The sequence below is a fragment of the Nuphar pumila genome, chromosome 3, assembly GCF_984573655.1.
Source record: "Nuphar pumila chromosome 3, dmNupPumi1.hap1.1, whole genome shotgun sequence".
Taxonomy (NCBI): Eukaryota; Viridiplantae; Streptophyta; class Magnoliopsida; order Nymphaeales; family Nymphaeaceae; genus Nuphar; species Nuphar pumila.
The window spans coordinates 133,445,086-133,459,154 of record NC_143251.1 but is presented as its reverse complement, the minus strand read 5'-3'; the positions used below and the strand labels follow the sequence as shown (position 1 = coordinate 133,459,154).

The 14,069-nt window shown below is 38.5% G+C and overlaps 1 protein-coding gene and 1 pseudogene across 7 annotated transcripts in view; both read left to right on the top strand.

The window, feature by feature from the left end:
• Nucleotides 1-1,089, top strand: part of LOC149843917 (putative histone-arginine methyltransferase CARM1) — a 65,739-nt gene extending 64,650 nt beyond the window's left edge. The window contains exons 13-15 of one of the 6 annotated variants that reach the window (XR_016430938.1): nt 21-193; nt 281-438; nt 566-704. Coding sequence is in view for 3 of the 6 variants with exons in the window: in XM_090000161.1 (XP_089856287.1) it covers nt 281-438; nt 566-771 (364 nt within the window). In the remaining 3 variants the exon portion in view is untranslated. Of the gene's footprint in view, nt 1-20; nt 194-280; nt 462-565 lie in introns of all 6 variants that reach the window. The other 5 variants (XR_016430940.1, XR_016430939.1, XM_090000161.1 and 2 more) reach the window with 5 other exon arrangements.
• Nucleotides 1,090-4,234: 3,145 nt separating this feature from the next.
• Nucleotides 4,235-13,567, top strand: LOC149843916 (phosphoserine phosphatase, chloroplastic-like; annotated as a pseudogene). The gene is made up of 8 exons (XR_016430990.1): nt 4,235-4,296; nt 5,805-5,902; nt 6,006-6,125; nt 6,210-6,316; nt 9,705-9,824; nt 12,515-12,662; nt 12,747-12,800; nt 12,877-13,567. The product of XR_016430990.1 is annotated as a phosphoserine phosphatase, chloroplastic-like (transcript).
• Nucleotides 13,568-14,069: the final 502 nt, after the last annotated feature.

Below are 14,069 nucleotides of genomic sequence, written 5' to 3'. Positions count from 1 at the left end.
TTTCATTGTTCATCCCGTAGTTCGGTTCAGCGGTGGCTGACAACAGCTCCTGGTGCACCAACAACCCATTGGTATCAATTGCGTTGTGTGCTTTCCCAGCCACTATATGTCATGGCTGGACAAGAGATTACCGGGCAGCTTCATTTGGTTGCACACAATGCACAGAGCTATACCATGCACCTTACCATGACAAGTATGCCTTCTTGTGGTCCTGTTGCTCCAAAAGTTTTTGTTACCATTAAGTTGCATATTCTAATCTTTTATCCATTATTCATAAAAGCAAAAATGTGGGGTGCTGGCGCGGAACAAGGAGGGATAATCCAGACATCATATGGCAAGCTGGATCTAAAGGAACCATATTATCGGATGTCGTAACCACAGCCACAGCCCTATGCATGGGTTCAAGATCAACAGCCTCATCAGCTGATGCAGATGCTGGTGAGCTTGATTTCTGGTAGAATGTATGACCATTGGTCAAATTACTTGCTTATTCTTGAAATAGCATTCCATTGGCTTATGACATTCTGGTTAAATTTACTAGTTTTTCCCTTTTCACTGTGAACAGGAAACACCTCTTCTGTCTCAGCATGTAAGCAGCTCTGGCATAATTTCAACTCAGGGTTCAGGGCCTTGGATTCAAAGATGGCAGAAAAGATCATCTTAGGTAGATACTGTTTTCCTTCAGCAAAGACCGACACTACGAGCTTGTTGCAGGTGCGCTTCCTCCACGTCTTGTTTGGTTTTTGCTATTTCTTGTACATCTATGACTAATCATTGATAAGGCAGCAAGGTTTGTTGTTGTAACCTAATGTAATGCAGTTCTGCCAAATTTCTCTGTCTTTTCTCAATGGAGATTTGGCTTCATGGAGAAAATATGCTTCTAGAATGGTGAAATCAATTTTAAATTATGCTCTAAGAAATAAGACTAAATTTGTTGTGCTACTGTAGTCTTAATTTTTTTAACTTTCTAGAAAATGCCTTCTTGGGTGATTATGTGTCGACAAACTCGTAAATTTTAGCACTTTCTAAGGAAACGATCTTGTATTATAAAACATGCATATATGCAATTATGCACGTGCATTGCTGGCATCTATCCACGTCTTGTTTGGTTTTTGCTATTTCTTGTACATCTACAACTAATCATTGATTAGGCAGGCAGCAAGGTTTGTTGTTGTAACCTAATGTTATTTTATTCTGCCAAATTTCTGTTTTTTCTCAATGGAGATTTGCCTTCATGGAGAAAATGTGCTTCTAGGATGATGAAATCATCCATCTACTGGAGTCATGAGCGACTCGTGATCCTCATTTGCTAGCCCTGTTTATACTGATTCATAATTATCACCTACATGGCTGGACATGATTTTCCATCGAGTGGTGGTACATGCCGACACGCTGCCAAGTGTGCAAGAGCAGGCTAGTTTTTGACGAAAGTGGATACTAGGGAATAAAGTGTCGTAACATGTGGTAGCGTAGAGCCGTGAGGGCCTATTTCTTGACTTAGCTTTTGCTTTTCTGGTAGAGGGCTGATTCTGCCCACTTCTGGAGGAAAATTTGGGGAAAAGTTTTTTCAAACTGGTAGTACCTTGCTACTAGATGGAAATTCTCATTCACCTGCACCGAGAGCGCATTTGAAAATCTTTCTAGCGCATTAAAGTTCCATCCCTTCCTTGTTAATGCTTATGTGATTCTCCCATTTTTTTGAGTGTGAGGGTGCATGTGCTAACTATCTTTTGATGCATTTAATGTTTGTATGACTGCATGCCCTGCAATTAAGTTGCGTACCAACAGCAGAACAAAAGTTGTTGCATACTCATAGATTCAATGCTCTATTTAAATCAAATTCCGAGAGCGGGGGAGCGAGGGGTTTAAAGTCACCCTGGAAATTTTAATTGTTTTGGGTCATCCTGTTTTCACGCACCAAACATTAGCCTGTATCTTTGAAGAACGGTGAAAAAGTTGCTGAACTATGTTGGCTATTATTTTTTTCCTGCACTTTATGTTGAACATGACTAACGTCATGAAATCCAACATCTCAGCTTTTACTAGAAAGATTGGCGTTCAAGGGTTTGGTCATGGTTTTCAATGTTTTGCATGTTCTCCAAGATGCTCATTTTATTCTAGCAGGATCAGGCTTCTGGGGGGTTTTGACAGTGATTCATCCTGGGTTGTTTTGTTTGTGCCATTAATCCTCGCCATAAATGAAACTCTACGAATCCAGCTGCGTATTTTGCTGCCTACAATGTCTATGGCATAATCTGACCATGGTGAAGCCCCATTAAGTTGCTTACATGTTATTAAAGAATTGCAAAAAAAGAGCTACAAAGCGATTAGTTAATCTTAGGGTGCGTTTCGATAAATTGAGTTTTCATGAGATTTTAGAATTCTTGATGCAAAGAATTCTCAATGAAGAGGATCTACTGAGAATTTTGATTCTATTATTAAGGAATGTTACATAATTATTAATCTATTGCATAATTCAAAGTTTGAAAACACTAGCTCTGGACTTCTGTAGTTGACTTGGGCCAATTTCAACAAGTCAAACGAGGCATTGAGCTCTAACGCAACTCCATTCTCCATGCAACTTACTCAAACCACAACTGAACATTCATCCTTTTTAGTTGGTCTCATGTACTTAGCAAAATCGTGCAATGCAAATTGTAATTTGTTTACGGTCTCAAATGATCACCTTTACTCACATTAAAAAATGTAACAATGTAAGGTGACAATTAGTCCAAAGCAAAATATAACAAAACAAAGAAACATAAGAAATAAATTAAAATATAAAGACAACCAATTGAAAAACTGAAATTCTCATATTAAGAAGGGAAAGGAAATATAGTCCTATTTGCGTTCTGTCATGTACAAAAGATTAGATATAAATATCGGTGTTTGTCAAAGTTGTAAGCTTGAAGCTTTAACACTCGCCTCTGTTAGCTTGCTGTCATCACTCTTTGTTCCAACATATATTTAAGGGAATGGTGGTCTGTCCTAACCATAAAATGTTTTTCAAGCACTCAAGGACGCCCGACATTTCTCAATCATAAGTCCTTAATGCATGGGCTCTTTTGAAAATGACTTTACTCTTGTAGGGTATGAGGTGTTTCTTTTGCATTAAAACTGCCTCTATGCCGTTGTCACCTGGATCTGTCTCGATAACAAAGATTTTGAAAAAATTGGTTAAGGTCAAAACTTGTGCATTAGTCATGGCCACCTTTTAGCCTTTCAAAGGCTTCTTGAGCCTTGGCGGACCATTGAAAAGAGTCTTTTCTTAGGAGAGTCGTGAGCGGAGTTGCAATAGTAACATATCCCTGAACAAAGCACCTATAGTATCCGTTCAACCTTAAGATACCCCTCAATGCCTTGGGCGTTTTGGGTTGAGGCCACTCTCTCACGTGTAAGATCTTGTCCGAATTTGTTTCCATGCCTTATGAGACACAATATGGCCCAAGTTCACTAGGTTGGCATTGGCAGCCAAAGTAATATGGTGATCTTGGGACCGTGGGGGAGGTAACCCCTTGGGTTTTTGGAACACTACATTAAACTCTCCCAACAAAAGAGCCATCAGGGTGCACTTCCACACTCTTATCCTCACCGTTCTCGTCCGCTCTTTGCACTAAGGACAGGGCTATGCAGTGTGTGGTCTGAAATATTCTTATGACCTCGGCAAGTTTCCTTTATGCGATCCCCTTAGCATAATTATGAAAATGAGTCGGTGAGAAGTCAGCCACCTAGGGTTCTCAACCCAAATATTGCAAAACACATCCCCCTTGCTTTATTAAAAGGACTTATTAAGAGAGGGTATTCTCAACCCGCACCACCATCATTTCACTTCACAACACGTTCCAAAAGAGACATGCACCAGTTGATGTCAGCTCATTAAGAGAGGCCTTTGTTTTTTTTGTTTAAATCTTGTTGTTGGCTGGCCATCTTTCCATCACTCACCCGCCAAGAAATGGCAAGCAAGTGCTTGTTTTTCTTAAAAAAAGAACCCTTGGATGCTGCCATTTTCTTGCTACCTGTTGGCTATGTTACATGGATACGGCTGTGGGCACGGGGATGTGTCAATTTATATGAAGTTTCTAGTATGACTTGTATGTAAAGGAATACAGAACAACCGTCAAAATGGAGTCTCTGTGTGATATAGTTGTTGGCCAAACTAAATTATTATTATTCTTTTAATAAAAACCCATTTTTAGCCATTTTCTAGCAACCCATCAGCCGATAAATGATCGAGATGGCACTATTCGGCTTGGGCAGTGCCATTCCAGCTATTTCGAGTCAGTGGGTGGCCGAAAAGTGAATGAATTTTTTTTTCAAACAAAAAACCTGAAAATTCAGTTTTTTTTTTAACACTTGCAAACCCAAGTTTTTGCAAAAGCCTTGTTTTGAGGCAAAACCAGGTTTATGAGAAATCTGGTTTTGCCTCTTTTCATCTGAACAGGGCTGAAAGCATCAACAGCTAACCTGATTTGGTAGCGGGTTTGAGTGTTTCAGATCTCAAATGCAAGGATTGATTTTGGCCAGGCCACTGCCAAATCTCCATTTTATACAAAGAAAGCAATGGGATCCTTGGATTTGAGATCCAAACAATGGCTCATATTCATGAATCTTAGCCGGAATACATGATCTTATCCTCTCTGTGTCTCCTGAACAACATTATTGCCTTTAAAAAAAAGGTGCAGCATTTCAATTGTTCAGATATAAAATCTGATGGCTTAAACTTGAAAGCTGAAGATTAAAGATATACATCTCCTTGTCACCCCTCTCCCCGCTCGGCGCCAGCGATACCTGTATTTCAATTGAAATAAAAATCATGATCCTCATGCCTTCATTTCAGAAAGGATCTGAGTTTTCAGCATTTGATAACCTTGGATCTTAGTGCACATGGCATGCTACAAATTGTCTTTTCTCGTCAAAATTTTGGCAAAATGCTGAGCATATATATATATACACACACACACTCTTATTTACATAAATCTAGCCATCAAATAGTAAATAAAACTAAACAAATGTGTTTAGCACTATTTATTTACTATATTAAAAGGTTTTATCATGTTTAATACTTCATAAGATTTCTTGAGACTGAAAATCAACAACTCATAATTCAAGAAAACAAGGGTAGTTTAAAAATGGTATAAAACATTATATTTGAATAAACTTTAATATATGAAAATAATAAATAGAATATGCTAAGCATGATCCAACCGTTTGCTTTTGGAGGGTAGATTTATGTAAATCAAGTGTGTACCACCATAAAAGTTCCTATATATATAAAATGTTATCAAAATATATAATATTTTAAAAATATCATGATTTTTCGATATAGTATCGGGTTTTGACAATATTACAACGAAATCGTAACAAACCACACGAGGTCATCTGCGTGGCCAGTTGGGTGGTTGTGAGGGTGCTGATCCGAAGCTGCCGGATCAAACCCTGTTGGCACAGGAATGTTTTCGTTACTTTCAAAAGCGAGCCACATAAGGCAGGGCAGGGTGATCGTGGGGCCCACTCAAAGTTTTCCATGTTTTGCCGAAGCACGGAGGCCGGAGGCCGCATCCGGGTTCGCTTAGACGTGCCAGCCCACTCCGAAGCCCTCTCTGAGACCGTCGTCGTCTATAAATTGTAGCGGGCACGTCCCGCCTCTCTCTGTCTCTCTCTCTGCTTCTTCCCGACCCCCTTGCATGGCGGATTTGCGGATCCAATGCTCCCTCTCTCCTCTCCTCCTCCGCTCCTTCCCTCTTCCTCGATTCGACGCCGCAATCCACAATCTCTCTTTCTTGCACGCGAAATCTCGTCCCCAGAAGCCCCAGGGATCGTGCCCCTCTCGCCGTCAACGCTATTTCTCTCCAGCAGGATCGACTCTCTCCTCGTCACTTTGATAACACTCTTCCTTCCAAAGGTCTTATTCTTCTTTCCGCTTCTGCTTTTGAGTCGTTGTGTATTGATTCTTCGGTCTTGTTCATGATCATCATCATCTTCTTCTTACTTTTGGTTCGCCGCAGAGGTGTTGATGATTTGGCGGAGAGCGGACGCCGTGTGCTTCGACATCGACAGCACGGTGTGATCGACGAGTTGGCAGAGTTCTGTGGCGCCGGAGAAGCCGTTGCCGAGTGGACAAAGAGGTGAGTTTGGTGACGGAATGGGGTTGGGAAGTTTTGAATTTCTTTTTTTTTAAATGAGTTTGTTTACTATTTTTCTGGGGGCAGGGCAATGAGTGGAACCGTTGGGCTTCAGGAAGCTCTGACCGCGGGCCTAATCTGTTCAAGCCTTCCTTGGCGCAGTTGAACGATTTCCTCAGCAAGAGGCCGCCCAGGTGAGAGGATTGGTGTTTTTATATATGTGTGTTTCTGCAAATTTCTTTGTTCAATCTCCTTTCCTTTGTTTTCTCAAAAAATCTCCCTCCCTTTGTCCTTCGTTTCACTCGTAATCATTGATGCTGACAATAGAATTTGTTCATATTTTCAACTAAGCACGATGTGTGGTCCATAGTTAGGGCACGTTTGGAAGTGAGAAAGATGGAGGAAAAGCTAAACCAAATAAAAATCCGTTCAATTCGTCCTCGTTCAAACAGAACAGATTTTTTTTAAAAGTATACTTTTTAATAGAAAACTTTCCTATTGAAGAGTGGAGTCTCTTGGTGGAAGTGAAGGGTTCAACCGAACCGTCTTCCTATCTTTCTCTGTTTGAGAACCTCCCTTCCAATTTCACCACCATCTATCTTCTCACTATCACCATCCACCACCACCCACCATCTCACCATCCATCTCTAATCGTTGGGGTCACCATCAGCATCCGTTGAAAGATGAGGAAGAGAAGGAAAGGAGGAGGAAGACTAAGAGAAAGGAGGGGTGATTTACATTTTTATTTTTCTCATGCACACAAACAAATGAAAAATTTTCATTTTAGAAAGATTATCATATCAAAACTTTTCCTATGAGAAGTTTTCTTGCTTTCGAACGTGCCCTTAGCAAACCTCCGTTTAAAACACATCGAAAAAACAACAACAATTGAAACTCTATTTTCTTCCCAAAAGATTGGCAAAAAAACACGTTCTCTTGGGAGAAGCGTTAAAAACACAAAAACTTAAAGTAAAATACTCTTCAAAAAAACTTATATTTAAGTAAAATACTCTTCAGGAAAACTCAAGTATGGATCCAATTGGATCAGTTCTTGGGTTGGGATCATAATGATTCTTGAATCTGAATCCTATATCTTAACTTATTTTCCATTGAAAAATCTCATATATATGTCCCTCTTTTTTATGCCGTTTTGTAAAATTAAAACAGAATCCACATTGTTTTCCGTTTTTGTCTGCACTCTTCTTTTGTTCAGCTCTCTCAGCCGTCTTTTTTAATGTGAAACCTTCGGAATAACGTGTTCTGGGTGTACTCCCCAGTGAACAGGAGAACCTCAAAAGTTTTACCAACTGGAGGCCAGACAATGTGCGGTGGGTGATGGGGTTGCCCTTGGACTATCCAAAAAGGAAACCAGGGTTGACCCAACACTGGATTCGATTTTCAATGAACAGGCCTGATTCTGGATCTGAATCCGACTCAGAAATATGGTGGAATTCCAGATTCAGATATGATCTGATCTGATCCTTCGGTTGGATCCACAGAAAACAGGTAAAGTTATTTCCATGTGAAATAAATTAAATGGGACAGATCAGACCCAGTTCTGAACCTATTGGCTCTTCCAATTCTGACCTGGATCCAACTAAACCTGGCATTATTTTCTTTGAATTTGAGTCTATAATGCGAACATTATTTTATGGACATATTTGCCTGGAATAGCTTTGGTCATGTTGGATATCCGATCTGGATCCAGCCCACTTGAGCCCCTTGTGACATTCACTTTAGAGAACGACCCAATGACATAAACCATTTCTTTGATAAAAGAAGACCAAAAATCAATCTTGACAACTTGAAAAACATCCATGGGCGCCTCCATTGGAACTAGATGGTAATGCTGATTCGTTTTCAACTAATAAGACAAGTTTCAATTTTCATATGATATATACTCATCTCATAGACACTACTGTGCTAACTTTTGGAACCTATGCTAAAAAATAAACCTAAGATGCAATTTGTCCATCTGATAACTGCGGATGCATCATATATCTTTTGTTTTTTCATTTATCTAAAGAATTCAGGGCCTAACATCAAATTATCATGATGAGAATGATGTCATGTTGGTGAGGCAAAGATCTTTATCATCTGCAAAAAAAAAAGGGGAATCATCGTCTAAAGAAATACATTGAGAAATGCAAATGTATAGTGCCTTTCACATGACAGTGCTTTTTCAAATCTCTCAAATTGGAATTTTGTTTCCATACATGCCATTGTTTCTTACTTCTGCAGGGCTCAAATATATAAACTTTCTCCTTTTAAAGACTTTTTCAGAACCATTGCCAATACTAAGTAGCAGTCACAAACAGAACACAATCATGTTTGACGGTCATAATGATGATGGCATCCTTGTTGGATGATACATGTATTGAACGTGTTGAGAGTGCATATGAGAACTTAGAGCAATTTATCTTTGAAAGACAAACAATGCATATATTCTTGGAAAAAACAAGGACTACATTATCAGTTTATCACCAAAGAAATTACACCATCAACTGTTGACACAATGAATATGGCTGAAACAATCATTCGTTGGTCAAATATGCATCTAGAAATACTTCTGTCCAAGACATGGGAAAAACTGAAGGTTAAAATCCTAAGGCACAGATGCTACTTATGACATGTTCAAACTTGTTTTTATCAATGTTATTCTGCTCAGATGTACCATGTACTTGGGCATGATCATTGAGGACAATTCCTTTTGATGGCTAGTTCCATATAAGGAATAAAACGTACTTTCCTTGAATTAGACAAAAGCGGCAAGATGACCAAGGACATTATGATTATTTGAAAATACAATGGGATAAGCTTATTATTAGCATCATTTCCCATATAATGTGTTCAAATGCAACATAAATCGTTAATGGATGATCAAGTTGGTAGATGAAGCTACCAACTTTACCTAGTGTTTGTCCATCTGGTCCCTTTTCACAGCCTATTTGTTTTACCTATAGAACCAACCTGATTCAACTCATGACCAAGGACATTATGTTAATCTGAGAATAAAAATAGAATAAGCTTATTATTAGCATCATTTCCCATACAATGTCTTCAAATGTAACTTAAATTGTTAATGGATGATCATGTTATTAGCATCATTACCTAGTGTTTGTCCATTTGGTCCCTTATCAAAGCCTACTGAACCAACCTCATTCAACTCATGATTTTCCATCGTGTAATTTTTTTTTATCAACGGGGCCTCAGATTGTCTGGTAGGAGCAGCTAGTGCAAGTCACCTTGTGTTGGGACGTTGCAGGTTCAAAACCTAGTGGTATAGTTGTATAACTGGTAGGGGTCTGCCTAACCCCAGCTTGCCTTTCAAAACAAAAAGTTTTTTTTTCTTTGATATAGATTAATTTGCCCAGTTGCAAGGCCATGTTACATGTTCTTATAAATTATCATGATAGCTCACTTGTCTAATGTTCTCATATAAATGATATTTTTATCCTTTTCTTATGTTGTCTGATCTACTCTTATGGATCATATGTTTGATAGAATCCCATTCATTCGAGTTCCTTTATGTATTAACATATTAATTCTCTGCTGAGGTGAGCTGTATATTTTCTTAACCAGGATCTCTCCAGGCATAGCCGACTTAGTGAAAAAGCTGAAGGCTAAAAATGTCAATGTCTACCTTGTTTCTGGAGGTTTTCATCAAATGATCAATGTATGCTGCTCAACTTGAGACTTGAGGTAGTTGACTTCTTTCAATTACTATAAGATGAGAAGGTTTCGTTTGTTATATTATGTTTATGTTGCATGTGTGTGTTTGAATTATGTATATATTTTTTTTTCTGGTCATTAGTCATTATGTTCTTTTTTTTCTTGCTTTAACTTACAAGTCACTTCTGCACATGAAGGGAAATTATTTGAGTTAATTTAACCATTAGAGTGGTAAAACTCCAAAATTTTCTACATTTAGTTTGACTTACAATATTTGAAAACATTAACCCAGCTGGATGCATAGAAATTGGTTAGACATAATAAAAAAGATTACACAAGGATGAATGCTTCACATGTCCTGCTTGATCTTCCATGGATGCCCTACATAAAGTCGAAAATAGCATGAAGTTTCATCAATTGTGTTTTACAAAAGTAAGATATAATAAAATATTAGTCTATCTGAATGCTTTGCTTCTCTTGTTTCAACATGTTAAATGAAGAAGCTAGTGATTTAGGTGTACTAGTAAAATATTCAAAATAGTGAAGGCATTAAGCTTGACCAATCTTTAAGATACCTATAAAATGTTACTATTGAATTAGGAAACAAATAGAAAGGCAAAAAAGCTCGCACTCAGGCTTTTCTATATGACATTCAGCTGTTAATTCCTTTTCTGGCTTCATAATGCCAAAGCATGGATGGCAACCAATTACTTGTCAGGCTGAATATGGTAATGATTGCACCATTTAAGTTCCTGCAAGTCCTTTAAGTGATTGTTCTAGAATAATGAGCATTTGTGTGGGTACATGTGTGTGTGCGTGTGTTGCCTGCAACCTATTCAGGATTTCTTGTTTTGCATTACTACAGTTAGTCCTCGTGATCCAAATGCAAGGTTTCAATGGGTTGGGTCTGATGGAGCATGCCTAGTATTGACTCGATAACACCTGGATTAGAACGCCTGACAGGATACAGTAGCCTTGCGGTATTAGGTCAGTAAGAATAGAGACATGATGTGGAGCTGATTTAAGAATTTCTTGCCTAGATCTGGGGGTACACCTAGTCCAACTTCATTTGCATGACTTTGGTGAAAAGAAGGATTTTGCCTGCTAAGTTTAGTTTTAATTCTCAAGTCATAAACAGTTGAAACCACACCAGGGGCAAATACTTCTTGGCATTAATATAGTAGGTCCCTACAGGGTGGACATTGTCTGAACCTGCACCCACTGAGGTCAACAGTGTCTATGAACTATTGACAACCCTATTGGAAACATGTATTGCACTGGCCGTTGGTGTTCATATTCCTCTTTTAGTCCATGTTATGGTGAAATTCTATATCATCATACTAGATGTATTGAACGTAATGGCAAGTTGATAAATTGTATCAGTTCATTTATCAGACAGAAGATGGGTTTTGAGCTTGTGAGCCTAATTATAGTTGATGAAGCAAGAACTTGGAATGGTCAAGCTGTAACCAGCTTCAGATTGAGTAGTTGAATCAACTTCCATAGCTGGAAAAGAGGAGCTACAACTTGCAAGTGGCAAGTTATAGTTGCATGCCAAAATCATGCACATTAAATGCCGAGTAGTGAGGTTGAATGAAAAGACTGCAAGCATTTGAAATTGCCTGAAGGATCAGTATAAATATTTTAGAAACAAGTGGCTCTAGATGTATTAATAATACTAAATTGCTGACAGAATATCTTTGATTTCTTGCCATCGATTCATTGAATACATTTTTGTTAAGCGTGCCATCATACAAAAGGCACATGGGAGTGAGAATTTGTTTCAGATGCAATATATTTGGTCAAAAGATGATCATGTAATCCAATCTTGTGATTCTCTTAATAGCAAAAGAGAAATAGTTTTTTATTATTTTATATATGAAACAAAAGGGATATCATATAATCAAAGAGGCACAAAACGTCATTATTTCCCTGAAACCTATATTTTATCATGCCAAGTGGCTGTGACTGGTAGACAGCAAGTCTAATATTTAGGTAGATGTAGTTCCTTCAAATTTTTTCATGTTCATTGCATTTGTACCATGCCTCTTAATACGGCTTACTGTCAAGGTTCCAAAACTGCATTTTCATTTGTTATTGTAGTCTTTATTTGGAGCTGTTAAACTGTTATTATTTTTCTTTATCTTTTTTTTGGAGGGTACCGCTACTACCATTGCTGCTGCTGTGGCTACTACTACTATTGCCCCAATTCATACTACATTCCTGCTACCTCCTCCTACTGCTACTCCTCCTCCTCCTCCTCCTCATCTACTGCTACTGCTGCTGCTGCTGCTGCTACTGCCACTACTACTACTATAATAATAATGCTATTATTATTGTTGTTGTTATCTATATAGACTTGAAAGCTATCGATGTTGTTCTTTATGTCTAAAGATATATATCTAAATTTTTGCCAGCGCTTGATGCTGTTTCATTACTTGATCCCATGTGGAAGTATAAGGAACCCTTCTTTCTGCAGATGTAGATCATCATTGTGATAGCTAGTCCAGTAGAGACACTATCTGAGGTGGAGGTCTCATATTGAATTCCTACCAGTGTCTAACAATCACAATAAAATAAAATAAAAAGATGTCCTGTGTTTTAACAAGTTGGTAGATACATACTTCTAATTAGTTTCCGAAGCCATTGTAAATACCCACAGATTTGGCAGAAAAGCAGAACTCACTTAAGTACTAACTGATAAAAACTTGTCATTGTAGCCTGTGGCATCACTTCTTGGTATTCCACATGAGAATATATATGCAAATCAGCTTCTATTTGGAAGTTCTGGTGAGTTCATTGGATTTGACACAGAAGAGCCAACGTCTGGAAGTGGGGGGAAAGCTGTTGCTGTTGAGAATACATTAGGTAGTATCTGTCTATTTCTCTTTCAAGGTTAAATTTTGTTGGACTTTAATTGCATTATGATCCTTTTGTAAATGTGGGATGCAGAAGCACGGGTACACGGTGACGATCATGGTTGGTGATGGCGCAACAGACCTAGAGGTAAATACTTGTATTTCCATGGGCATAGTCGATAAAGTCTTCACCGACCTTTACCTTTACCTTTTTATCTGTTCAGGCCCGTAGAGAAGGTGTGGCTGACTTATCTGTTATGGAGGAGTTCAGCTGCGTGAGCATGTCACTGCCAAAGCTGATTGGCTGGTCTGCAATTTCCAAGATTTGATAGAGGCATTTGGCATTCACAATTAGAGTTACTCTTTGTTTGTGGCATATATGGCTTTTGTCATGTCTACATTATGTTGCCCCTTAATTAAAGGTATAATCTCAATGACTGAGATTTTTTTTTCTTTTCTTGAACAATTATTTGGGGCAACAAGGGGTAGTTGTTGGTCTAATGCTGGTGAAGATCAGTTTTGAATAACTTGTACCCATTATGGATGATGTAATTCAGTTTGGAAACTACATGGCACCTTACATCAGTTTGGAAACTACATGGCACCTATGCCACCTAGCGAATTGCCTGACTTATGTTGGACAAGTGGCACCTTCATTTTCTAGTTTTTTAATCTCTTGATTGTACGTATAAGCAATTATATTTTCATTATTGGCTCACCAAACCTCCCTGTGGAAAAGATTGCAGCCTTGTAGCATGGGGAATGGTTACAATTTTTCAACTTCTAAAAAAGAGGTGGTGAATCTGTTCTGGTCGAATTAGTTAGAACATGTGCACATTATTCATTGATTTCAGCTGTTTAAGAACTTTGGGAGTCAGCCAGCTGGAACACAACCAACAAAGGTTTTGTTACTCTTTCTACCCTGCTTTAGGCTTGATCTCAACCATAGATAGGTAGTCCTTGGCTGCATGAGGAAGCTGCAGAAGGTATTGCTTGCAGAACAGTTTCCTCTTGACTGGGGCTTTTTTCCCACAAGGGCTTACAAGGTGCAATTGCAGGAAGTAGGTTGGAAGACTCTTTGTTGTTAAGTTGCATCTGTTCTGATCGAATGAGATGGCTTGATGGTTAGGTTGCACTATCATAACCAAGGGTCTTGTGTTTGAATCCTATGGGGGCTGTCCAGCAGTTTGACTATGAAAAAGGTTACATGTAAAAATATTATCAGCGTCGATTGTATCTGATCTAGAACATCAGAATTTTGGCAAACATGTCTATCAGACTTTTTCTTCTGCTAATCTTCTTGATGACTTATGGTTTCCAATTTCAGGATCAGTAACCACTATGATTCTTGCATTGTTACAAGCTTGATTAATCATGGATGATTGTCTATCTGTGTCTGGAGTGGTGCTAAGTCTAC